At 35.8% G+C, this 25,494-nt stretch overlaps 1 protein-coding gene across 1 annotated transcript in view; it reads left to right on the top strand.

Annotated features, from left to right (window-relative positions):
* KCNK2 (potassium two pore domain channel subfamily K member 2) overlaps positions 1 to 25,494 on the top strand; it is a 132,034-nt gene that overhangs the window by 54,888 nt on the left and 51,652 nt on the right. Inside the window, exons 4-5 of the mRNA XM_004424912.3 lie at positions 20,917 to 21,077; positions 23,810 to 23,996. Coding sequence (XP_004424969.1) covers positions 20,917 to 21,077; positions 23,810 to 23,996 — 348 coding nt within the window. The remainder of the gene's footprint in view (positions 1 to 20,916; positions 21,078 to 23,809; positions 23,997 to 25,494) is intronic.

Raw genomic sequence — 25,494 nt, 5'->3', positions numbered from 1 at the left:
TGAGAGTAAATTTGAATGAGTCTGTTTGCAATTGAAGAAAATTATTGCAAATCAAAGATAACATAGCTTTTTTTGGCAATTCAGGTTATTAATGTCCACCAAGATCCAACTTTCTGAAATGAAAAAAAAAATTAAATTTTGGCATTTATTATGTCTAGTGTATTACTTTTAGGGCAATTTGATGACAGAATAATTGTATAGTCTTATCATTTTACTGTGGAGAATGTGAAAGAAAAAAATTATTCAATGATGCTTACTAAAGAGTGGTAAGGCAGACTTTATTCAGGACCATTGTAATAGGTGTAGGGCCCACTGCAATGGAGTTTTGTAGTAGGGGAGAGAGATTGGGCTCAACTCTGAATACAACAAGGCAAAGTGGGAATTTATAGCCAAGGAGCAGGGAGGGGGTCAGTGGATAGAAAATTACTAAGATGAAACATTAGATGTAAGGGAGGATTTTGGTTAGAGACCTAACAGGGTTCTTGCTGAAGGCCCATCAGAGTGATGAGATATCACCTGTATGATGGTGGAGGCTGAGAAACTCTATCAGATCTCGAGGGTGATGAGATATTGAGGATGAGGGCTTCTGGCTAAACTGACTTAGCAGGATTCTTGCTAAAACTGGACTTAATAAGGAAGGACATGGGAACCAAGGCTTAATCAGAAAGAGAGCTCGGAAGAACACGAGCAAAGTTGGGTCAAGGAGAGAATCTTTGCCAGTACATAGTATAGTTTTATTTATTGCTTTATTGTTTGATGCCAAGTATGGGCAGGATTATTACATCAAATTATACTGAAGTTCCTATAGGAATTTTTTTTTTTTTTTTTTTTTTGCTGAGGAAGATTAGCACTGAGCTAACATCTGTGCCAGTCTTCCTCGATTTTGTATGTGGCCGCCGCCATAGCATGGTTGACGAGTGGTGTAGGTCTTTGCCTGGGATCCGAACCCTCAAACCCGGGTTGCTGAAGTGGAGCACACTGAACTTAACCGCTACGCCATGGGGCTAGCCCCTATGGGAAAATTCTTTTAATAATAATGTTTAAAGCATGATTTCCAGGAAATTCATTATCATAGAAGTTCAGATTTCTGACTTTATAATCTCTCTCAATACATGGGAAAACTTAAATTATTCAAATGTCTTGCTAAGAAACAGTTCCCCATTTCCTTGATATTGTTGGATCATTTTTCTCTCCTCTTGGTTAGGAGGAGATACAGATAATAATAGACAGTTAAATAGCACGTGAATTTACAGCCGTTTATAGAAATATCATTTCATTACACCTCGAACAGATCTCTGTTTATTGGCATGAGAGTCAGACAAAATAGTTGGCCAACATTTAATGGTCATGTTTTATTAAAAACGCACATCTTTAAACACCTAGCATCACATCCAGAACAGTTAGATGCTGTCACTGTGAGAGGCATGTGGGGACTGAGAAGGACTTTGGAATGAGCTGTTTCAAGTCTTCCATGTTATGTTCAGTTTAGGCTGTTCTTACCAGTGGGATGTGGGCGAAGCTCTAGTACTATTTAAATGTGCTCTCTTACTCCTGCTCCCTCCCATGATCTCTCTCTCCCTCCTCCCACCCCCTCTCCAAGCACATATTTGCATAGGTGAAAAGGGGTTAGAATGCAGTTCCAATGTATTAAAAGGAAAAGCTGGAGAAGTTAGGAAATGAAATGCAGGGAGATTATTATTGTTGTTGTTCTTTGACAAATTCCTTTGCAAGGGAATTTCCCCTCAATCTTCAGCTGTAGTTGTAGGTTGTATAAATGTATCTTGTTAGCAAAAAATGTTTGGTAGAATCTCATTCAAAAGGCATCTTAAGAAATATCTAACTTGCTATAGATATGCAATTTACCACTGTGATGTAGAATGTTATTATGTAAGTTGCAACTGAGGATAGCAAGGGAGCCATCTTGTGAAATACTATTTGAACTGCAGGCGCATGGCTTCTGGGCCAAGAGGAAGTTTGGGGATGTTAAAGTTAAAATGTCAAAACAACCCATTGATTTAGTTACTTTAATTGACACATTTGTTTTGATGCACCTATACATTCTTTACCAGTCTGACCAGGTAAAACAGCAAATATTGGCAGAATGGCATGTCCAGGTATGGATCCAAACTCAGTGGTTATCTAACTGAGAAAAACTCTGAGAAACGGTCTCTATAGCCCTGATCCCAAAAGCTTTCTCTAAGCAGTTGAGTTAATGGTTTAAATCTCAGCCTTACATTTAGTAACTGTTTAACCTTGGACACATTACTTCACTTCAGTAAACCTCAGTTTCCACATTCAGAGTGAGAACAATTAGTTGTACTTAAATCTCACAGTGTTGTGAAAGTTAAATTAAATATACCCATCAAAAGATTAGCACTATATCTGGCACATAGTGAGAGAGCGAGTGTTCAAAAATAATAGTGTTGGCTATTATTGGTAATGAAAATTATTTTATTAATGGTAATATAATTATACCACAGCCAGTTTAGTGAAGGTCATCCTCAATATAAAAAGGCAGAGGCAGATTTACCTTGAGACTAATGAGGGTTAAGCTTCAAGACTCCTCAATTGCATGGGTTTGCTTCCTGATTTTATATTCTTTGTTCCTAAAGAGCACCTCCTCCCGTATTGTATAGCTTTAGATCCATAAACTCTGCCTCTCTCCCCGACATAAATCAGAATCACTTCTATAGATATTTAAAAATATATATACACATTGCCCTTCCCTCCCAGGGGAAGACATTAATTTAGCTGTTCCGGGGTGGATATTTTTAAGTTTCATATATGATTCCGATGTGCACCCTTGGTTTAAAACAAATGACCTAGAAGAACAATGTACAACTTTGAGTGTGAAAGTTCTGAAATGAATACATCTTTTTATCAAGACATTGTTTAATTGTCTCTTAATTAGAATCATGTTTTTCTGGAACCATATGCCTTCTTCAGTTTTTGGTCAAGTTCTTTGCTTATACAGCATGGCTATGTCTTTGACTGGCTTCTTTAAAAAGACCAGAAGTGATTATCATTTCACTTTGATTTCTGAAAGGCTCTTTTTCTTAGATTGCTAATTGAGTACACCCTGAATTTATGCTGTTCCTTTTCTCACCTCACCTCCAACATTTTACTCTTATGCCCTGCAATATTGATGTTTTCCAGCATCTAAAATAATTTAAATTGTTTTGCATTAAAATAATATTTTCATGGGGCTGGCCTGGTGGCATAGTGGTTAGGTTCGCACACTCCACTTCAGCAGCCCAGGGTTCACAGGTTAGCATCCCAGGCGTGGACCTACACACCACTCCTCAAGCCATGCTGTAGTGGTGTCCCACATACAAAATAGAGATTGTATGTGGCACAGGTGTTAGCTCAGTGGCAATCTTCCTCAGACAAAAAGAGGAGGATTGGCAATGGATGTTACTTCAGGGCCAATCTTCCTTACCAAATAAATAAGTAATAATAATAATAATATTTTCATGTTACTTTTGGGGGTGACTTTTAAATATAATTTGCACAGATCAAGAACTTAGCTTTTTCTTGTCAGTCCTGAATAAAATGAAAAGGAGTAAAAAAAAAATAGTACAGTAGAACTGTTTAGATCTGAGCTTGTCTCTTCAATTAAAATATGAACTGTTAATGAAAACCAATAGACAATTATTTTCAATTCAACATATTTTCTTGAACATCTGCTATGAGCAAAGCACTGCACAAGATGTGTAAAGGAAAGAAAAATGACTACAACAGAGTCTCTGCTCCCAAGAAGTTTATCATCAAGAAGAGACAAAAGCATGTAACCAAATGCAAGAATTCATGTTAGAGTAATACCTAATCCCTCTAAAGGAAATAGAAAGTACTATGTATGTTGAAATAAGGCAAGATCACAGCTGGTTGAACAGCAGGGAATGGCCATGTGTGGGAAGCGGTGTGTGACGGGAGCAGAAGGGACAGACAGAATTGCAACATGATAATTGACGAGCCACATTGATGCTGGCTAGAAGGAGCAGACAACATAAAAAATGTAAGGAATCAGAAAAGTCCAGATTATTTTTTTTCAGGGGGTAATGATGACTCTGGTGTTACTAGAAGGTAGGACAATAACATAACAGGGAGTATTGGGAAATAAGGAGTGATGATGTGTATGTAAAGACCTTGGAACACCTAAGGGTTTTAAAGCTACTGCATATCAGGATTGAAGCTGCACTTTGGGGTGAATGAATTATTATGAGATGGATTTGGGTGAGAAAAGACCACCGTCAGGCTGTTTTGATTCCTTGAGGTAGTGGCAGTGGAACTGTTGGGAAGGGGAGAAAGAGAATCAAAAGGTTGTGGTGGTGACATGGTCTGCCTCATTGCCTGCAAAACCATAGATGGCTTTTGGATCTGGGAACGAGGGAGATTTGAGGCCAGAGGTGGTGATTGATTTAAACCTAAAAAGATGGAGGTGGTGAGGCCGTGAGGGTTGGGTCAGGGTATCGTCCAGATGACACAGAGTTCAGGGGCCTCCTCAGCATACCTCATGTGGGGAGGTAGGGGCTGGGGAAAGGGCAGGCTTCCATGAAAAAATGCTCCATGAAGAAAGTCTTTTTAAGATAGTCCACGAGGTATTAAAGAAAAAGGTCACTGAAGAGAGTGACAAGAAGAAGTGAGTTGCTGCTATAGTTAACTGCTAGTCATTCACTAAGAACAAAACCCTGAATTACTGAAGGGAGGGAGAGGAAACATGCTAGTCAGATTATTTTTAAAGAGAAAGTACTATTCAGAAGTCAAAGCAATAAATAGAAACCACAAATAAAACCTATCGATGAGCAGAAGAGATTTCAAAGGATAGCGAGAGAGTCAGTAGAGGGATATCTTCATGTAGCATCTTTTCATAATCTCAGCATTTCAGTGATAGCCACAATGAACCGGCTGTTGGAGAACATTTTAGGTCCAAGCTCTGAAACTATCAGATACTCTTGAAAACCTCAACACTTAGGATGAAGAACTGCCAGAGTAGAATGGAGAGAGGGCCACGATGAGGGACAGACAGTAGGAAGGAAGCTTCCGGGCATGTATATTTATTTAGTTATCCAATGGAAATGCACCAGGGCTACAATGATGACTAAGACATGGTCCCTGATCTTATAGAACTTCTAATTACAGAACTGATGATTACAGTCTAGTGAGATAAGTCTGAGGATCAGGAAACATATGCAGGAGGGGGTCAGACCCAGTCTTGGGGGTATGTCGTGAGGGCTTAAGGAAGGCCTCTTGGAGAAATTAATATCTAACCTAAGTAATGATGGATTCTTAAGGGTGAGCCGGGTGAAAAGTGGTGGGATTGGGAGGATGTGCGTTTGAGGCAAAGGAAGAAACATAATCATAGGTGATCAATAGGGAAGTAGTTTAGTTTGGTTAACTTATTTATATCTTTCATCTACATGGCTGTTATTTTTACACAGGGTGATTTTTTTTTCTCTAAAATAGTAACCAATTTCCCCAGCACTATTAATTGCATAATTATTCAATTTCCAACTTATCTGTGACGTTTAAAAAGTAATAATATGTGCTATTCCTGACCTTATTCTGTTCTGTTCTCTTCTGTTTTGTTTCATCCTGTTCTACAGTAGCCCAAGCTGTTCTCTAAAGTCCTTGCATATGTCTTGATGAGATTACCTTTAGGTATTTCCTGTTTCCCTTAATATTGTAAATAAGTATTTTTCCATTTCATTTAGCACATTTGAGATAGTGCTAAAACAGTATAATGTTGTTGGTTTCTGCATATTTGTCATGCATTCAGCTATTGTGCTGAGTGTTTCTCTATTCAACAATTTTCAATATTCTCCTGTATTTACTAGAGATTTAATTCAACTCACAACTAATATATTTGTCTTCTTCCCTATAATAATTATTCCTTTTATATGTTTACTGCCATTACACCTGCTAGAACTTTCAGAAAATGATAAACAGTAGTTGTAAAATGGATATATCTTTTTCCCCTGGTTTTAAGGGAATTCTTGTTGTGCTTTAGTGTTAGTATGAGTAAATGTGTTGAGATAGACATTCTTTGTCATGGTAAGACAATATTTTGTTTCCAGCTCTTTAAAGAACTATAAGAATTGGTACAGAATATTGTCCAATATCTTTTTGATCTATAAATGTAAGGTACTTTTAGATATTCTTCTCTTCTTTTTACTATTGTGCAATATTTCGAATATGTAGAAGTGTCTGCAAAGAATAATATTGCACACAATCATCTATCCATCTACCTTTATCAAATTTTAACATGGCTTCATGCTGTTTTTGTTGTTACTTTTGTTAAATGATACACAATACAGAAAATTGAAGGTCCTTTATTATCCTCTCCAGTCTCATTGGATAGCCAGCTCTCCACTCCCCTTTCTTTGACAATCGATCTTCTCCGCACCTTCGACAGATGTCCACGTTGCCAGATCTGTTGGGGTCTGTTTCTGAGCTCTCCATTCTGTTTTGACTGGTCTGCTTCTCCCTGTCTAGTACCACATTGTCTTAATCATGTTGCTTTTTAATGGCTATAGTAGGTCCTGATACCATGGAGGGAAAATCTTCCCAACTCATATTTCCCCAAATATTTCTTAGCTGTTATTGGTCCTTTATTTTCAACCACACAGGCTTTCTCAGTCTTCCTGACATGTGCCAGGCCCACTTCTGCTTCAGTGCCTTTGCCCTGGCTCATTCATCTCTTCCCCCAGATATTTCCACGGTTCACTCCCTCACCTCTTTCAAATCTTTGCTGAAATGTCACCTTCTCAGTGGAGCCCACTCTGACCATGCCATTTAAAATTACAGTCCTATGTGCCACACTCCTAATGCCCCCGTCCTTCTCTATTTTCTTATACCATGTAATGATTTCCAACAATTATATTTTATTTTATTTTTTTTACCCTCTATCACACTCCTCCAAAAAAGAATATTAGCTGCATTCGAACAGAGAAGACTTTTCATCTTTTGTTCCCTTGTTGTAGCTATAATGGTTCATACATCGTACGTACTCAAATATTTCTTGAATAAACTGAATGAATTCATCTTTTGAAACAATCATATTGTTTTCCCTTTCAATCTGTAAATGTGGTATATTGCATTAGCTGCTTTTCTGGTGTTAAATGAATGTAAATTTATCATTTTCTTATAATTTTGTCAGCTTTTGCTTAATAGTTTATAAAGTTATGGTGCCTGGTACATACAAGATCATGATTACTATAACATCTTTCCTGTTATAGTACATAGTCCCTCTCGTTCTAGGAATATGATTAGCCTTAAATTCTGTTTGATTGATATTAATATTGTTATGCTGACTTTCTTTGGATAAGAATTTGCTGACAAATCTTTTTCCATCCCTTTATTTTCATCTGATCTGTGATATTTTTATAAACTCTAATAATCTTTCTTTGTCTTTAATTTATTTACGTAAATTGTGATTGTTGATATATTTGGACTTTTTTTCTACCATGTTATTTTATGTCATTCTCTTTATTTGTTTCTTTTCCCCCTATTTTTCCACCTTTTTGTTGGATTGAAGTGGTTACCATTATTCTTTAACACAATTTTAGCTAATACTTTTATTTCTAGCATTTTAGCAAAATAGCGCTTAACTTATGTGTTAAACATCCCCATTTTCCCATCCATTTTGTTACTATTGGGCATTGTTTACTTTTAGTGTGTGTACGCACGTGTTTTGCAGTTAATAGTTCATTAAATTTTCTGACTTTCTTTTTCTATTTTTGTACCCACTTCTGTTTCTCCTATGCTATGTTTTCCTTCTAGATTCTCTTTTCTTCTTTCTGAAGGATATAATTTCTGAAGCACACCTAGGTAGTTATTTTAGTGAGGGCTCCCTGAGTGGTAAGGATTCTTGGACTTTGTATGTCTGAAAACTGCTAAAATAAGACCCTCATTCTTCTTTGATCGGTTCGCTAAATATAAAATTTCAGAACAATGGTTATGTTTCCTCAGTACTTTGAGGATATTACTCCATTATTTTCCAATGACTATTATTGTTCATGTGTTGTTCATTTGTAAGTAATCTTTTCCCTTTTATTTGATAGGTCTTTGGATTTTATCTATTCCCATGTTCTTTGGTTTCTCTATGATGTGTCTAAGGTGTGGATTTATATTTATTTATCATATTCAACACTAAGAGTGCTCTTTCAATAGGAATTCACAAGTCTTCAATTCTCGAAAATTCTCAGCGAACAATATATTAAATATTATTTCGCTGCTAGTCATTCCAGTTTTTTCTTCTGGAACTCACATGATTGTTGAGGTCTCTCAATCTTCCATGTCCCTGTCTCCTAAGTGCTCCTTCATATTCTTATTTTAAATCCCTTTTCCTTTCTGCATTGGGTTCTATGTGAATTATTCAGCATCATCTTCATATTCTCTAATTCTGCCTTCACTTATATCAGTCTATTTCATCTATTCTATTTCTTTAAGAAATTAGTTACTATATATAATTTTTAAGATTTCTTACCCATTCCTTTTTTTATCTACCTGTTCACATTTTATACCGTTTTATTGCATAATTTTAATATAAATTTTATGTTTTTTATCTCTGAATATTCTATTATACTTCTTTCAAAATTTAGTTCAGACTGGTCCATGAAATTATTTTCATCAGAACAGAGTAAGTTCCTGCTCTGGTGTTGATTGTGTTTAACTCTCTTTCGTAGCATTTGATTTATTCATGGATTTTTTTGTTTAGAGGCTCATGTTAAATAGAATGGCTTTTATTTTACTCCCCTTTCATTCCTGACTCTTCATTTATCTTTGAGTCCTTACAGAATTTCCTGATACAGGACATTAACAATTTTTGTCCCAGTGTGGAGTTATTTCAAGGCTGTTCTTGGGTCTGTCCTACTATCAGTGCTTAAATGCTGCATATTGAGATTAGTTAGGGCCTCTGAGTAGATTCAGCATTTGAATAGACCTAACTTAGCTACTTCCTAGTTGGCTTGCTCTTGTATTTCAGAGCTCAAAGTAAACATGGGACCAAAATTATGCTAACCCAGCTTTCTAAAGCTGGGTTTTAGATGTTTTAATGGGAATGTTTCTTACACACATACTGCCATCCTTGGTTTTCTGTGTAGCAAATCTTTGTCCATTTGTGTACCTTCATTAATGTTTAAAGAAAAATTGATAGATAGCATGTTTAGTTGATTTTATTAATAATTTGGAATTTTTCTGAAGCTGTGTTTTCTTCATCTTTGTGTCCTCAGTATCTAGCACAATGATTGGCATGTAGTACTTATTAAATAATTTTTCAGTGAACAAATTAAATCATACTGATTACTGTGCTGATATTTGATTTATTTTCTATGTATAGTATAGAATTGATCAGAGTAAAATAATACTATTCATTTTCTTTTCTTATCTAAATTTTCTCTCCATGGGATTTGAGTAATAGACTCCTACCTCCTACATTTTTGGTCAGAATTACTTAGACTTTTTTAAATGTGTTTCACTCTAGAAGGGTCTATATAGATGCAATTTCAATTTATTGTTGCTTTTATCATTGCTGTTGTCATAAATGTAATCATAAACTACTGTTGCCACATTGAAAACTGGCTAAGAGGTTAAAGATTTTCAGCAACTGCCTGTTAGTCAAATAGAACTGCTGCAGCCAACAAGTCTAAACAGTTTAACTATGTTACTTCATTTCAGTGAGTCTCACACAGAAGGTAGAAAGGCTACTATTATCCAAAAGTGTTGCTTATTACAAGGTTAGCCTGACATTTTTCAGTGGAAGTGAACTTGTTATGAAAGTTGTCCATTTGACAGGCTTTCGGTAAATATTCCAAGTACACGTAGCCAATGATGTATTTTGGATTTATCAATTTATCATTATGGATATTTGAAATTTGCCAGTAATAGGTATATTCCTAAGTAAGAATCCAAAGTTTGAATAACTGTGGCGGAAGAATAAATTAGGAGAACACCTCAAATCACAAGTGCAAACCTGATGGATTCAGGCCAACTTCAGCCCTGAAAATGAAATAAAAGCTTGGCTCTTTGATCAAGAGGAATCCTGGTAGGACTAGTAAGAAGCATTTGGGTCTTTCTACACTGCCTCTTGGCAAAAACGTTTGGTCTTGACATAGAGCTGATGTTCTTCTTTTGACATACATCATCATTATATTTTTGCGTAGTCATATTTATCCTTCATTTCTTTAGGAGTTATGCTTAGAGAATTATTCTCTTGTCCTTTCTTTGTAGTATTTTATGGTCATATTTTCTCTATATTTGATAATTTAATCTATCTGATAATATTTATTGTATAATGTGAGGTAAGGACATAATTTATTTGCAAGTTGCTTACTATTTATCCCATCACTATTTAATGAATAGTCAACTCCTATATTGATTTGAAATATCGTATTTATCAAATATTAAATTCATTTACATGCTGGGGTCCTTTTCTATGCTTTCTTTCTATGTTTTCATTCATTAATTTGCCACATAGTTTTTAATTATTAAAACTATAGATAACATCTTTTTAATTTGAAAGTAAACTTGGCCTCACATTAGTCTTCCTTTTAAATATTTATTGACTACTATTGTTAATTTTATTCCAGATGAATTTTAGAATCATTTCGTTAAGTTGTAACGTTTTAAAAGCTATGGGATTTTGATTGCTAAGATAGTAAATTTATTAATTAATGAAGGAGAAATTTAATTTTTTATGAGTTCCCACACAGAAACACTGTGTTTCTCTGTATGTTTTTATTTTTCTTTACCTCTTTCTAAAGTATTGTGACTTTTTTAGGTTTATGTGTCAGTCAGTCAGTCAGTCAAGAAATATTTATTGGTTGTCAATTATTTACTAGTTAATAAGCCAGTAAGGTTTTGATATTATATTATAAAAATATGTATAAAAATAAATAATAAATCAATCTCTACACTCATGGAACTCATAGTCAAGTGGGGAATATAGACATTAAATGGATTGTGGCAAATAATTAAATAATTGCAAGTGTGCAAGTGCTTGGGGGGAGGGTATTATTTATTTGTGGTATTAATAAATTCTGTCTGAAAAATGACCTGTCTACTTGGGACTATTCAGGTAGGGGTAGCATGGAAGGCCCTTCCCCAAAAGTAATATGAAGAAGAGATGATAGCTGTTCTGGTGATGTGCACGTATAGATGTCAAGGGTTGGCCTACAGGCATTGGCTTGGCTTCCATCTAGATCCCTGGCACAGACCGTGTACAGTCTCTTAAATTTGACTCTATCTTATTCTGTAGTGTATTGGTAAATATTAGATGGCTGAGAGGGGAAAAGCTCTAAATTGTAGGGCTTGCCAATTTCTTTTTTTATTGAAGTATAGTTGACATACAATATTGTGTTAGTTTCAGGCGTACAACATAGTGATTTGACATTTATATACATTATCAAATGATCACCACAACAAGTCTAGTAACCATCTGTCACCAAAGTTATCACAATATTATTGATTCTATTCCCTATGCTGTACATTACATCCTCATGATTTATTTATTTTATAACTGGAAGTTTGTACCTCTTAATCCCCTTCACCTGTGTTGCCTATCCCCTCCTACCCCTCCCCTCTGGCAACTGCCAGTTTGTTCTTTGCATCTGTGAATTTCTGTTTTGTTTTCTTTGTTCATTTGTTTTGCTTTTTAGATTCCACATATAAGTGAAATCATATAGTATTTGTCTTTCTCTGTCTGACTTATTTCACTTAGTGTAATACCATCTATACTGTCACAAATGGCAAGATTTCATTCTTTTTTATGGCTGAGTAATATTCCATTGTGTGTGTGTGTGTGTGTGTGTGTGTGTGTGTATGTATATACCACATCTTCTTTATCCATTCATCTGTCAATGAACACTTATGTTGCTTCCATATCTTGGCTATTATAAATTATGCTACAATGAACATAGGGGTACATATATCTCTTTGAACTATTGTTTTCATTTTCTGCTGATAAATACCCAGAAGTAGAATTGCTGGGTGGTATGATAGTTCTATTTTTAATTTTTTGAGGAACGTTCATACTATTTTCCATAGTGGCTGTACCAATTTACATTCCCACCAATAGTGCACAAGGGTTCCCTTTTCTCTGCATCCTCGCCAACACTTGTTATTTTTTATCTTTTTGATAATAGCCATTCTGACAGGTATGAGGTGATATCTCATTATGGTGTTCATCTGTATTTCCCTGATGATTAGTGACATTGAGCATCTTTTAATGTATCTGTTGGCCATCTGTATATTTTCTTTGGAAAAATGTATATTCAGATCCTCTGCCCACTTTTTTAATTGGGTTGTTTGTTTTTTTGATATTGAATTGCATGAGTTCTTTATATGTTTTGGGTATTAATCCCTTATTGGATATATCATTTGCAAATATCTTCTCCCATTCAGTAGGTTGACTTTCTATTTTGTTGATGGTTTCCTTTGCTGTGCAGAAGCTTTTTAGTTTGAAGTAGTCCCATTTGTTTATATTTGCTTTTGTTGCCTTTGCCTAAGGGGACATATCCAAAAAAATATTGCAAAAGCTGATGTCAAAGAGCTTACTGCTCATGTTTTCTTCAAGGAATTTTATGGTTTCAGGTCTTACATTTAAGTCTTTAATCCATTTTGAGTTTATTTTACTAGGTGGTGTAAGAAAGGGGTCCAGTTTCATTCTTTTGCATATAGCTGTCCAGTTTTCACAGCACCATTTATTGAAGAGACTGTCTTTTCTCCATTGTATATTCTTGCCTCCTTTGTCATAGATTAATTGACCCTATTAGCATGGATTTATTTCTGGGCTCTCCATTCTGTTCCATTGATCTATATGTCTGTTTTTATGCCAGCACCATACAATTTTGATTATTATAGCTTTGTAGCATAGTTTGAAATCAGGGAGTGTGATACCTCCAGCTCTGTTCTTTCTCAAGATTGCCTTGGCTATTCGCAGTCTTTTGTGGTTCCATACAAATTTTAGAATTATTTGTTCTCATTCTGTGAACAATGCCATTGGTATTTGGATAAGGATTATGTTGAATCTATAGACTGCTCTGAATCGTATGGACATTTTAACAATATTAAATTGGGTAAATTTATTTCTAGGTATTTTATTATTTTTGATGTAATTGAAAATGTGATTTCTTAATTTTTCTTTTTGAGTATTTGTTATTAGTGTTTAGAAGTGAAACAGATTTCTGTATATTAATTTTGTATCCTGCAACTTTACTGAATTCATTTATTAGTTCTAATAGTTTTTTGGTGGAGTCTTTTAGGGTTTTCTATATATAGTATTATGTCATCTGCAAATAGTGGCAGTTTTACCTCTTCCTTTCTAGTTTGGATGCCTTTTATTTCTTTTTCTTGTCTGATTGCTGTGATAGAACTTCCAATACTATGTTGAATAAAAGTAGTGAGTGTGGGCATTCTTGTCTTATTCCTGATCTTAGAGGAAATGCTTTCAACTTTTCACTTTTGAGTATTATGTTAGCTGTGGATTTGTCATATATGGCTTTTATTATGTTGAGATGTGTTTCCTCTATACACACTTTGTTGAGTGTTTTTATCATAAATGGATATTGAATTTTGTCAAATGCTTTTTCTACATCTATTGAGAGGATATGCTTTTTATCCTTCATTTTGTTAATGTGGTGTATCACGTTGATTGATTTGTAGATATTAAACCATCCTTGCATCCTTGGGATAAATCCCACTTGATCATGGTGTATGATCTTTTTAATGTATTGTTGCATTCAGTTTGCTAATATTTAGTTGAAGGTTTTTGCATCTATGTTCATCAGGGATATTTGACCTGTAATTTTCTTTTTTTTGTAGTGTCTTTGTCTGGCTTTGGTTAGGGTAATGCTGGCCTCATAGAGTGAGTTTGGAAGCATTGCTTCCTCTTCAATTTTTTAGAATAGTTTGGAACTATAGGTATTAACTTTTATTTAAATGTTTGGTAGAATTCATCTGTGAAGCCGTCTGGTCCTGGACTTTTGTTCATTGGAAGTTTTCTGATTACTGATTCAATTTCATTTCTAGTAATCAGTCTGTTCAGATTTTCTATTTCTTCCTGATTCAGTCTTGGAAGATTTTATGTTTCTCGGAATTTATTCATTCCTTCTAGGTTTATCATTTTCTTATAGGTCTCTTAAATTTGACTCTGTCCTATTCTGTAGTGTATTGGTAAATATTAGGTGGCTGAGGGGGGAAAAGCCCTAAATTGTAGTGCTTGCCAATTTCTGTAGTGTAAATATTCCTGCCATAGCTGATTTCAAGCTACCAATGTGAAGCCAGCTGACTTGCAGAATTTCTGAAAATTTAACAATGGATCTGTAGAGAACCATCTCCAATATACCATTAAAACCCCCCTCCTCCCCTCACGTCCTGTCCTCTGGTTTCTGCCCTACCCCATCTCCTCCAAGGTGACACCCCATCAATCTTCAATCTTCTCTCTTCTCTCAAGCTTTTTGGAAGCTGAACTGACTACCACTCCTTTCACTCTCTCGTTATGCATATGTTGTGCCGTAAACTGACAGCTGCTTTCCTTAGGGCAGACATTTTGAGTGTGAGCACCTTAATTTAGGAGTTAAAAGAAAACAAAACTTAATACTGTTTCTTTTCCTTTTTCTTCTTGCTATAGCAGTGTATTTCACCCAGAGGCAATAAAGATGCTGCTGACTGACCAGGGAAAGGGTCTGAAAGTCCAGACAATCACAAAGATGAATATTTTAAAAGTTTAGTGTACTGTATTGCTTAGAGTTAATGGATACCTTTCATAAGTCCATTAATAGTATCAAGTCATTTAACCAGTGTCTATTCATTGGTTAGAACATGTGGCAAATCTGTGGAGGGAAGTCTTCTCTTATTTTACACAGAGAAAAGGGGGAGGAAAATATGAGGAACCATCCCCTGAGCAGCCATTTGGTTCTTTCATCCAGGGAAATGTCTGGGGAGTTGTAGACATGCCCTTTATGTCAGAAAACTGCTAGGTCACTTTTTGAGTGTGTGCACTGGGGAGTGGTGACTATGGAAGGGATGCCACCTCTAGGGCACAGATTCAGCCGTGGAGCTCAGCATAGTGGTGGTGAGAGAAATATTTGGAAGGTGAAGCAGATACTCAGAGAAAGATCATCAGGATCCTTCCTTCCTACTCCCTTCGGTCTCCCTTCTGCTAACTTTGTCATGGAGATAATAAAAATGAAGTACAGAGATGCCACAAGGAACTGGTCTCCATTATTTGATCAATGAAAGGTAGATTGGCTTTCCTTTTATCTAGAATTCTCTTTGGATTCTGGGCCATTTCATTGGTGATGTAAACAGGCTTCCTGAGGAAATCTTCTGTGAGCTTTTCTGAAGACGTTCCAGTTGCCTCCGGGCTGAATCTAAGTCAATGATGGATGAAAACTTGGAGACCTTGTTTCTTATGCCCTTTTAACTTGCATGGGACAGATCAAATTGAGTCCTCTGACAGCTAGGCTTTTATTTTTTAAATAGTAGAGCCTATTTATAGCAATGCCACAGTCAGAATTAAAAAAAGTCATATCTTTTATTTTTGATCCCTGATCCTTCCTGGAGGTAGGTTACTTCTTATAGATATAACTCTGAAGACATTTGTTCTCTTATGCAAAAAGAGAAAATGGGATGGAATAGGATAACTCCAATGCCTGCCCTCCCTCAGGCCACACAGTTATTCATCTGGAGTGGCAGTAAAGAACAGTGTTGGCTCTTAGCAGGACTCTCTGGAATAATCAGAGAACCCACGTCAAAACAGTCCACCCTGCTAACTCGGCAAGGCCTTCTTGTTCTTGGTACTCTGCATATCGATGTTAGAATAAAGGACAGCGTTGAAGTTGTTGAGTTCATTTTTTGGATAGTGTACAGAAATGGTGTATTGTCCCAAATAGTTCAGGTTAAACATGTTTTTAAATCTTTGGGATGGCCTTCTTCTTCTTCAGATTACCTTGATACAAGATTTCTGGGCCTTTTTCTTACTTGCCCTGGATGGATCCCTTACACATATTGCTCTGGTGTTCAGCATTCCAAGGCATTAGTAGATAACAGCAAATGGAAGGTAAATGAGTTAAATGCATAGACACCTTACATCAGAGCCCATGGTCCCATTAGTTTTCTCTAGGTCTTGGAGTGCCAGCCATGGCAGGCTCTTTATCCTGACTCGAGGCTTCTTCCTTTTCTCCAGGGCTGTCAGCCCTTCTTATCCTCTGAGCAGAGCATATATGTACTGCTGGATCCTTTACAACCCATGGAAGTTTCTGAAGCCACATCAGAACAAGACAGTGAGTGGACAAGAACCTTACTCACTCCTTCTCTGATTCTTTCTTCCCAACACTGAGTTCTACTGGGGAAGGAAAGGGGGTGTGCTGGCCCTTTTTCTTCTACATAAAATGGAAAAGCTCATTAATATAGTTTTTAAAAGAGTATCTTTGTTATATATGTAATACACTTTTGAGGTGTTTTAAATGATTATTATCTCATTTACTATCTTATTGTTTCATCTGCCCTCACGTTTTCTTTTCTAGTACTACTTACATGTTTGTTATTTTTCAGATACTATAACTAGTAGGTGAGAGTTTGAGGAACAGAATATTTACCTACTCTCAAAGTGTTTCCCCATAACTGATGTATTAATCACAAAGGAAAAAAATAGTAAGTTTTCAGTGGAGAAATCTGGTGGACATACCTTAACCAAGGACTCAAAATCAACCTCACTGTTATAGAACAAACCATCACGTGCCTCCAGATATGATGCACTGAGAAGGACCCAATATCACATATGTGGTATTCCTGCCAAAAATGTATAACTTGAACCCATTTGTGAGAAAGTACCAGACAAAGTAAAATGGGGCAGCGTTTTACACAATAACTGGCTTGTATTGTTTAAAAAACATTAAAGTCATAAAAGACAAAGAAAGGTTTAGGAATTATTCTAGGAGATTAAAAGAGACTAAAGAGATATGCCAATTAAATGCAACTCATAATCTTGCATTGGATCCTGTAACAGGGAAAAATAATGTTACAAAGGACATTAATAGGACAATTGGTATCATTTGAATATAGACTGAGGTTAGATGGTAGTACTGCATCAGTCCAAAATGTAAAACACTGCAGGTGATTATCTGGCCTCTGCCTGCTTCTTATAGCCTTATTCTTCCTCTATTTTGGCTGCACTCACCTAGCATGAACTCACTTTCTGTAGCTTGCAACCATTACTTTTGTTCTTCGCCTTGAGCATCAGATTAGGTCTGTTTCCTTTTCCATATTTAATCATTCAGTTAGTTGAAATCAGCTAGTCTGCCTCTTTCCACTCTCAGTTGTCTTTTCTTCAGCATAAACACCCCCAATCCATCCAACCATTCTGGGTGCCTTCCTCTATGCATGCTATTTTGCCAATGTTCTTTCTAAAGAATGGCACCCACAATTTGACAGAGCATTTCAGAACGTGGTGGAGAACACTGTGTAATCATGACCCCATTAGTCTGGCTTTTAAATAGTTTGCATACCGATAGGACTAAATACATTGATCCTCTCATCTTTGCTTCTACAGATACTATTACTAATAGTAATTATAATAATTATTATTATAGCATTTAACATATTTTGAGCACATAGAGTATAATAGATTTTCCTGAGCATCTTTCATGTAATACCTTTCTTAGTTCTTACAACTTGATGAGGTAGATAATAATAATATATCCTTTTAACAGATGATAAAATAATTTGCCCAAGGTCACATATCTAATGAGTGATGGATCCTGGAATAGTTATAATATATTGCCAAACTTTTACAGGGTTTTTATCTTGATATCTCTCTCAATCAGTTTATTTTAGACTTTAAAGTAAAATATTACTTTTAAAAACCATAATGTTTGCATAAATTTGTGGACTCATTAGATGATCAATATTTAACATCTTAGAAAACATTGGTAAATTCACAGATCTAATTTCTTTTGTGATATAAACATGAATTTACCTTACAAGCTGTTTGATACAAGTATGCATTTACCTCACATCACCAAAAAGTTGGGTTGAGGGGGGCTGGGAGGGGGGCGTAGCGGTTAAGTGTGCACGCTCCACTTCGGCAGCCCAAGGGTTCACAGGTTCGGATCCCAGATGCGCACGGACACACCACTTGTCAAGCCATGCTGTGGTGGGCTCCCATATAAAGTAGAGGAAGATGGGCACGATGTTAGCCCAGGGCCAGTCTTCCTCGGCAAAAAGAGGAGGATTGACATCGGATGTCAGGTGAGGGCTGATCTTCCTCACAAAAAAAAAAAAAAAAGTTGCATTGCAATGACAGGAAACATACAAATAGTGGGAAAAAATTCCGTAGTATGTTTGAAGGCAGGGAAGGTGTCGTGAGGGCACCACAACAGGAATGGATTTGGGAGAGTGATATGATGCATATAGATTCAGATTGACCGTGAAATCTTTTTGAATTGAAAAGCCCACATCCCCCATAGAAGCAAAACAGAGGATTCCAGAAAGAAAGTTTTTCTAAGGAAACGTCACAAAGACACCAAAATTAGAAGCAGAAGTGAGCCCATGGGCAGTAGCCTGTAAATTCATCAAAGTTCTGTGGAACCACTAATCCTAACTTTTACAGTAGCTGTCTCCAGTCTTTGCCTCCAGAATAGTGCTGTGAATACAAGCTTTTCAAGCAGAGTTATGTTAGGGACATTCCCAGAGTAGGCAGCAGGCCTGAGAAGCAGTAAAATGGCTGTGAGCTGCCGGCTGCCATGAGAAATTAGGAGACCCGACTCTCAGAAGTTACATGAGGTGCACACCCACGTGAAAGCCCAATCGGATGCCGGTCCCCTTTTTTCTGGCCAACACAACTACTTCACCCGGGGATCCTTTAAAGAGAATCTTATGTACACTACAAGATCAACTGCAACTCTCACTGAGGCTGGGAAACACATTTCAGATACAAATACTAACCAATTTAATATTGTATTGTGCTTACAAGTATGAAAATATGACCAGGAACTCTCAAACACTTGAAGAAATTTACCTAAATAAAGGAAGTATAGGACTTCTCTCAAGGAACGGAGTTAATATATGGGACAACACCAAAAAACAAACAAAAAAAATGGATATAATTATTATTTTTGTGGCATAAGAACAGGCTAATGATAAAAGGCAAAATTCTTGAAAATTAGATACATTGAAAAAAAAATTATATATATATGCCACATCGTCTTTATCCACTCATCCATTGATGGGCATTTAGGTTGCTTCCAAGTCTTGGCTATTGTAAATAATGCTGCAATGAACATAGGGGTGCATATATCTTTTCAAATTAGTGTTTTCTTGTTCTTTGGATAAACACCCAGAAGTGGAATAGCTGGATCATATGGTATTTTTAATTTTTTGAGGAATCTCATATGATTTTCTATAGTGGCTGCATCAGTTATCTTGCCATTTGTGACAACATGAATGGACCTTGAGAGTATTATGCTGAACAAAATAAGTCACACAGAGAAAGACAATTACCACATGACTTCTCTCATATGCGCAAGATAAATAAACAAATACATAGATATGAAGACCAGATTGATAGTTACCAGAGGGGAAAGGAGCAGGGGGGAGATGAAAGGGGTAAAGGGAGCATGTGTACGGTGACGGTCGGCAACTAGACTTTTGGTGGTGAACACGATGCAGTCTATACAGAAGTCGAAATATAATGATGTACACCTGAAATTTATATAATGTTATAAACCAATGTGACCTCAATAAAAAAACTCAAAAAAAGAAAAGCCCCACAAAACCCATAGATGATTTGACTAGCAATGAACACCAAACTGATCGAGTAGGAGGAAAAGAAAGATGGAGATATTATGGGGAGAAAAATATATGGGTTAACGTGACCAAATATTAGTCCACCCTCCTCTCCCAGGGAAGTGTTGTAAGGGAACCACAACAGGAATGGGTTTTGGGGAATGATGTGAAGCCCTTTGATGATATATGCCCTTTTTGTATCCCACAAATAGAACATCGTGTTATTTTCAAATAACAGTGAAACAAACTCAAAAATTGACCATTATAAAGCCACAAAGAAAATCTCACTAGATTCCAAAAGTAAAAATCGTACAGGCCATGCTCTTTGACTGTAATAGTCATAAAACTAGAAAGTAACAACAAAAAGCCAATCCTAGAGTATCTATCCACATTTTTGAGTAAAAGAGGAAATTAAAAGTAGAATTCCAGATTAATTTAATGCAAAGGACAAGGAGAGGATTACATATCAAAAGAGGTATTCTGTGGACTTCTAGAAGGCATGCATTCTTCACCTCAAACATGTATGTAGATATTGCTTCTGTTATTAAAAAAAAGAGGGGAAATAAAGTTGAACTGACTTAATCGTAACAGGTAGACATCCTTACACAAAATTGGAAAGCCTTCAAAATCCTCAGAACTTTAAAAAGTTTGATAATTTTAAGTTTTTAGTTATTGTTCTTTGGCAGGTACTTGAATGAAAACAAGATTTAAAATTGCTATTAAACTTTAATCTTTAAATACTTTAATCATGTTTGAATTCTCTTAAACTAAGGCAATATACTCTTCTCCATAAATGGCAATGAAAGCTTTCCAGTAACAGGATTATCAGTATAGAGAGACAGAAGTAAATTTAATGAAAGTATTGGCTTTGTTACATGTGTTACCCCCTCAGTTTTCATCATCTAATTTAATTGGAACATTGGTTATACTTTGTAGGTTATTGAAATATTTGCTTATAAGAGTATTTTATACTAAAATATATTAAAAGGTTATGTAATACAAAGGGATTCTTAACTACTTGAAATCTGTGATTAATATCTTACAATATTTGGGAATTTCTGAATCAACCTTGAGGTCATATGTGTTAAACTATTATTCATTTATAAACAACTGAATTCCTCTTTTTCTATTTAGGATTTGGAAACATCTCACCGCGCACAGAAGGGGGAAAAATATTCTGTATCATCTATGCCTTACTGGGAATTCCCCTCTTTGGTTTTTTGTTGGCTGGAGTTGGAGATCAATTAGGGACCATATTTGGAAAAGGAATTGCAAAAGTGGAAGATACGTTTATTGTGAGTATGATAGCCTTTTAACCACGTATGTTTACCGTTAAATTTTTAAAAATATTACAACTTTTCCATCATCTCAGGTACAGTTAGACATTCACTTATTGAGGTTCCATAACAATTTATATGTACCTCTATTAGCATGTAATTACTGTAGTACTGTATTATAATACTGTATTAGTCACTGTATTATAATTATTTTTATACTTATCTGAATGAATAAATTAATGCATGAGGAAACCCCAAAAATATGAAGGAAAAAAGGTAGAAATCTGACAGTCCTAGGTTCAAATTCCAGATATAGTGTCTCCTAGCTATATTCTCTAAACTAGTTATTTTACCCTTAAATCTCCATTTTGTCATTTATGTAATATGAGTAATGGTACTAGTGATGAGGCATTACTCTGAGAGTTAGAGATAATATAAATTAAAGCTTAACATAGCTAGTAAACGACTAACAATATTTTATTTGAAAAATTGCTTTGGTACTCTTGTTCCTTGCTGGTGACATTGTAGACTTACCTAGCATTTTTGTGAAGGATGTAATAATATATAGCAAGCACGATAAAAGTGATCATGTAACTTAATTCAGTAATGCCATTGGTAGAAATTTATCTAATGGGATGTAATTCAGTAGAACCAACAGTAATATACATGAAGATGTTTGTGGCTCTATTATATTCAATAGAAAAATAAATAAAATTAAAATGCTTTTTTAAGAATTTTAAGTAAAAAATGATAAAAATACCCTCATGATTACAAGCGTGAATTCTTGAAGAAAATTATAGAAAAAGAAAATGATTATTTAGGAAGGTGGGATTATAAATGATTTATTACTATTGTCACCACTATCACAAAAACATTTTATTTTTTACTCAATAATGTTTTATCTTTTCACGAAAATTTCAACAAAGTGTTTTACATTTAACTCCATTGATGAAATAAAACTATTGAGTATTGTTTTTTGCAATTTAAGTTTTAGTTCCAGTTTTTAGCATTAGTTATGTTTCATATTTACATTCAGAGTTAGCTCTGAAATTTTTTTGCTGTTAGTGTGGGGTAAGGCATGGTTATTCCAAAATAGGAGTTTTATCCTTTTTTGGTATTATATTTTTCTTATATTGATCTTAAAAGTATCCTGTATTTATACTAATCAAGAGGGCAGATTAGTGGCATGAACTTGGTAACACTAAATTGTTTATTCATTCAACAAATCTTTGAGTGCCTACTGGATGCAGGGTAATGTTTCCATGCTGTATCTACATCAACACACAAAACAAATTCCATGCCCTAGTGGGGAATACATTCCAGTGGTCATGATTCAGCATTTAGAACTAAACACTATTCTGAGAACTTTGCAAATATGAATTCATTTTACTCTCACATACGTGATAAGGAGAGTAGACTAGAGAAACTTGTTTTCGCTCTCTGTTCTGTGATTTCACAGATCTTTATCTCTAGAAGATTTTCAGGCTCTAAAATTCAGTGATATTGATATGGTGGCGATGTGACCTATAATTTTCACAGTAGATAGGACAGATCCAGTGAGAGATGAAATATATATCGTGACTAACCTCAAAGGGAGATCTGAAGATAAACTGCTGTGTGTACAAATTTCACTTAATACGTTATAACTGTGGAGACTCCTGATAAGAAAAGGAGGTAAAAAAAATATGGGTCCTTCTGGGCCGGCCCCGTGGCTTAGGGGTTAAGTGCGCCTGCTCCGCTACTGGTGGCTCGGGGTTTGGATCCCGGGCGCGCACCGATGCACTGCTTCTCCGGCCATGCTGAGGCTGCGTCCCACATACAGCAACTAGAACGATGTGCAACTATGACATACAACTATCTACTGGGGCTTTGGGGGAAAAAAAGGAAGAGGATTGGCAATAGTTGTTAGCTCAGAGCCGATCTTCCTCAGCAAAAAGAGGAGGATTAGAATGGATGTTAGCTCAGGGCTGATCTTCCTCACACACACGCAAAAAAAATATGAGTCCTCTGAGGGCAGCTGTAGCTTAGGGTTGTTAAAGACTTATCTTTGCCTACATGTCATGTTTAACATATTTAGTTGTGCAGTTTAGGGCCATAGAACATCTGGTTAAGGCCATCTGGTTGACATGGGAATCAACTGTGGACTTTACATCTGTTCGTATTACACTCTAATAAATTGAATAATGATAGAAAAACATGATAGGAGTGAGAGGAAAAAGTCTTCATGAAATTAATAGTTTTATTAATTATCAGTAGTAAATATTTAATTCATGATCCAGTTTTCTCCATTTTCATGTATTTCGATTGTGTTTGGCCTACAATTGGTTATATGCCTTTAGAATAGAAATATTTCAAAAGTAGTTCAGGTAAACAAAGAATGATGTAAATCTGAAATCACATTCTCAGAGTAAATGAATTTACTTTTGAAAGCATTTAGGATTTGGGGTTTCCATAGCAATTTATATGTACCTCTATTAGCATGTAACTCGCGGTACATGCTTTACCTGTTGTAAAGCTATATAAGGGTAAAGTAGTATCATTATTAGCATTTATTGTTTTGAGTTATGTTATACCTAATTTTTATGAGTACAGACGATTGAAAATTAAGTATAAAAGGGGATAAAATAATGTTCTCACTTGCTAATTTACTGAAAACAGTGTATTTAGGTTAGCTTTACAGGCACACCAATAATCAATCAATCTCAATTTCTCTCTCTCTCTCTCTCTGTATCTTTCTCTCTGATCCTTAGAAGTGGAATGTTAGTCAGACCAAGATTCGCATCATCTCAACAATCATATTTATACTGTTTGGCTGTGTACTCTTTGTTGCTCTGCCTGCGATCATATTCAAGCACATAGAAGGCTGGAGTGCCCTGGACGCCATTTATTTTGTGGTTATCACTTTAACAACCATTGGATTTGGCGACTACGTTGCAGGTAAGTTTTCCTGGCACCAACACTGCTCTCCTAATCAGTGTCCTTTAGTTAGACTTCTCATTGGGGTTGGCAGCACAACACAGTGGCTGTATTAGTTTCCTAGGGCTGCCATAACAAAGTGCCACCAAGTGAATGTCTTTACACACAAGAAATCCATACTCTTGCAGAAGTTCAAAATAAAGGTGCCAGCAGGGGCATGATCCCTCTGAGGCTCTAGGTAGCCTCCTTCCTTGCCCCTTTCTAGCTTCTGATGGAGGCCATCACTGCGTGGCCATCATCTTGGCTTGCAGCTGCATCATTCTCACCTCTGCTTCCCTCATCACATGGTGTTCTCCTTGTGTCTCTGTCGCTATGTCCAAATTTCCCTCTTCTTATGAGGACACCAGTCATATTGGATTAAAAGCCCACTCTACTCCAATATGAGCTCATCTTAACTAATTACCTCTGCAAGGACTTTATTTCCAAATAAGGTCATGTTCTGAGGTACTGGGGGTTAGGACTTCAACATATATTTTTGGAAGACATAATTTAATGCATAACAGTGACAGAGCCAAAGGAAGTCATTTTGTGACAGTGGAGAAAAGCAGAAGGGTGCAGTTGAACATTTATTTTTCATTCTGTGAAAGAAATTTAAATTGCTGGTTGTTGAGAATTTTATATTCCCACCCTAATTTCAGAAACCAAATATTTGCCTCTTAATTTTTTTTTTTTTTAGTGGTAAAAGAATTCGAGTTTAACTTATCTTTGCTCTTTTTACTTAGACCTTTTCATGTCTTAGTTTTAAAAACACCTGCAAACTTTACAAGATGTTCTTAGCTTCTTAAGACCTTCTTTTCTCTAAGATATTTACCTCTTTTAATTTTCAATTCTCAGGACAATTTTTTTTTTTTTTTTTTTTTTTTGCTGAGGAAGACTCGCCCTGAGCTAACATCTGTTGCCAATCTTCCTCCTTTCGTTTTAAGAAAGATTAGCCCTGAGCTAACATCTGTGCCCATCTTCCTCCATTTTGTATGTGGATCACCACCACAGTATGGCTGACAAATGATGTAGGTCCATGCCTCGCATCTGAACCCGTGAACCCAGGCCGCTGAAGTGGAGCGCACCAAACGTAACCGCTGCACCACAGAGCTGGCCCCCTGAGGACAATATTTTTGACCTTAGCTAAGGTGTCCACATTTTTTATTCATGTTTTTTTATTTTTCCTTTTCTATATGTGTTATTTCAATCGCTGTCTGCTTTATTGTTATATCTCTTAGGTCTTACATTCCTGTCATTTCAAGTCTCTCTTTCCCAGTATATTTTCCAACTATTATTATTGTTCTAATCCAATTTTAAATAAATTATATTAAGTGTAAACATAATGTAGTAATGCTCTCTCATGGATCATTTTGATCACCTCCTGAAAATATAAACCATTCTTCTAAAAAAAAAATCCATTTGAAGTATTAGAAAAACATACTAAACATTTTAGTAGGAATTATTAAACTTCTCAGAATAA

The sequence above is a fragment of the Ceratotherium simum genome, chromosome 2, assembly GCF_057802395.1.
Source record: "Ceratotherium simum simum isolate JZ-2026a chromosome 2, ASM5780239v1, whole genome shotgun sequence".
In the NCBI taxonomy this organism is placed as follows: domain Eukaryota; kingdom Metazoa; phylum Chordata; class Mammalia; order Perissodactyla; family Rhinocerotidae; genus Ceratotherium; species Ceratotherium simum.
This window is presented reverse-complemented; position numbering and strand designations above follow the sequence as displayed.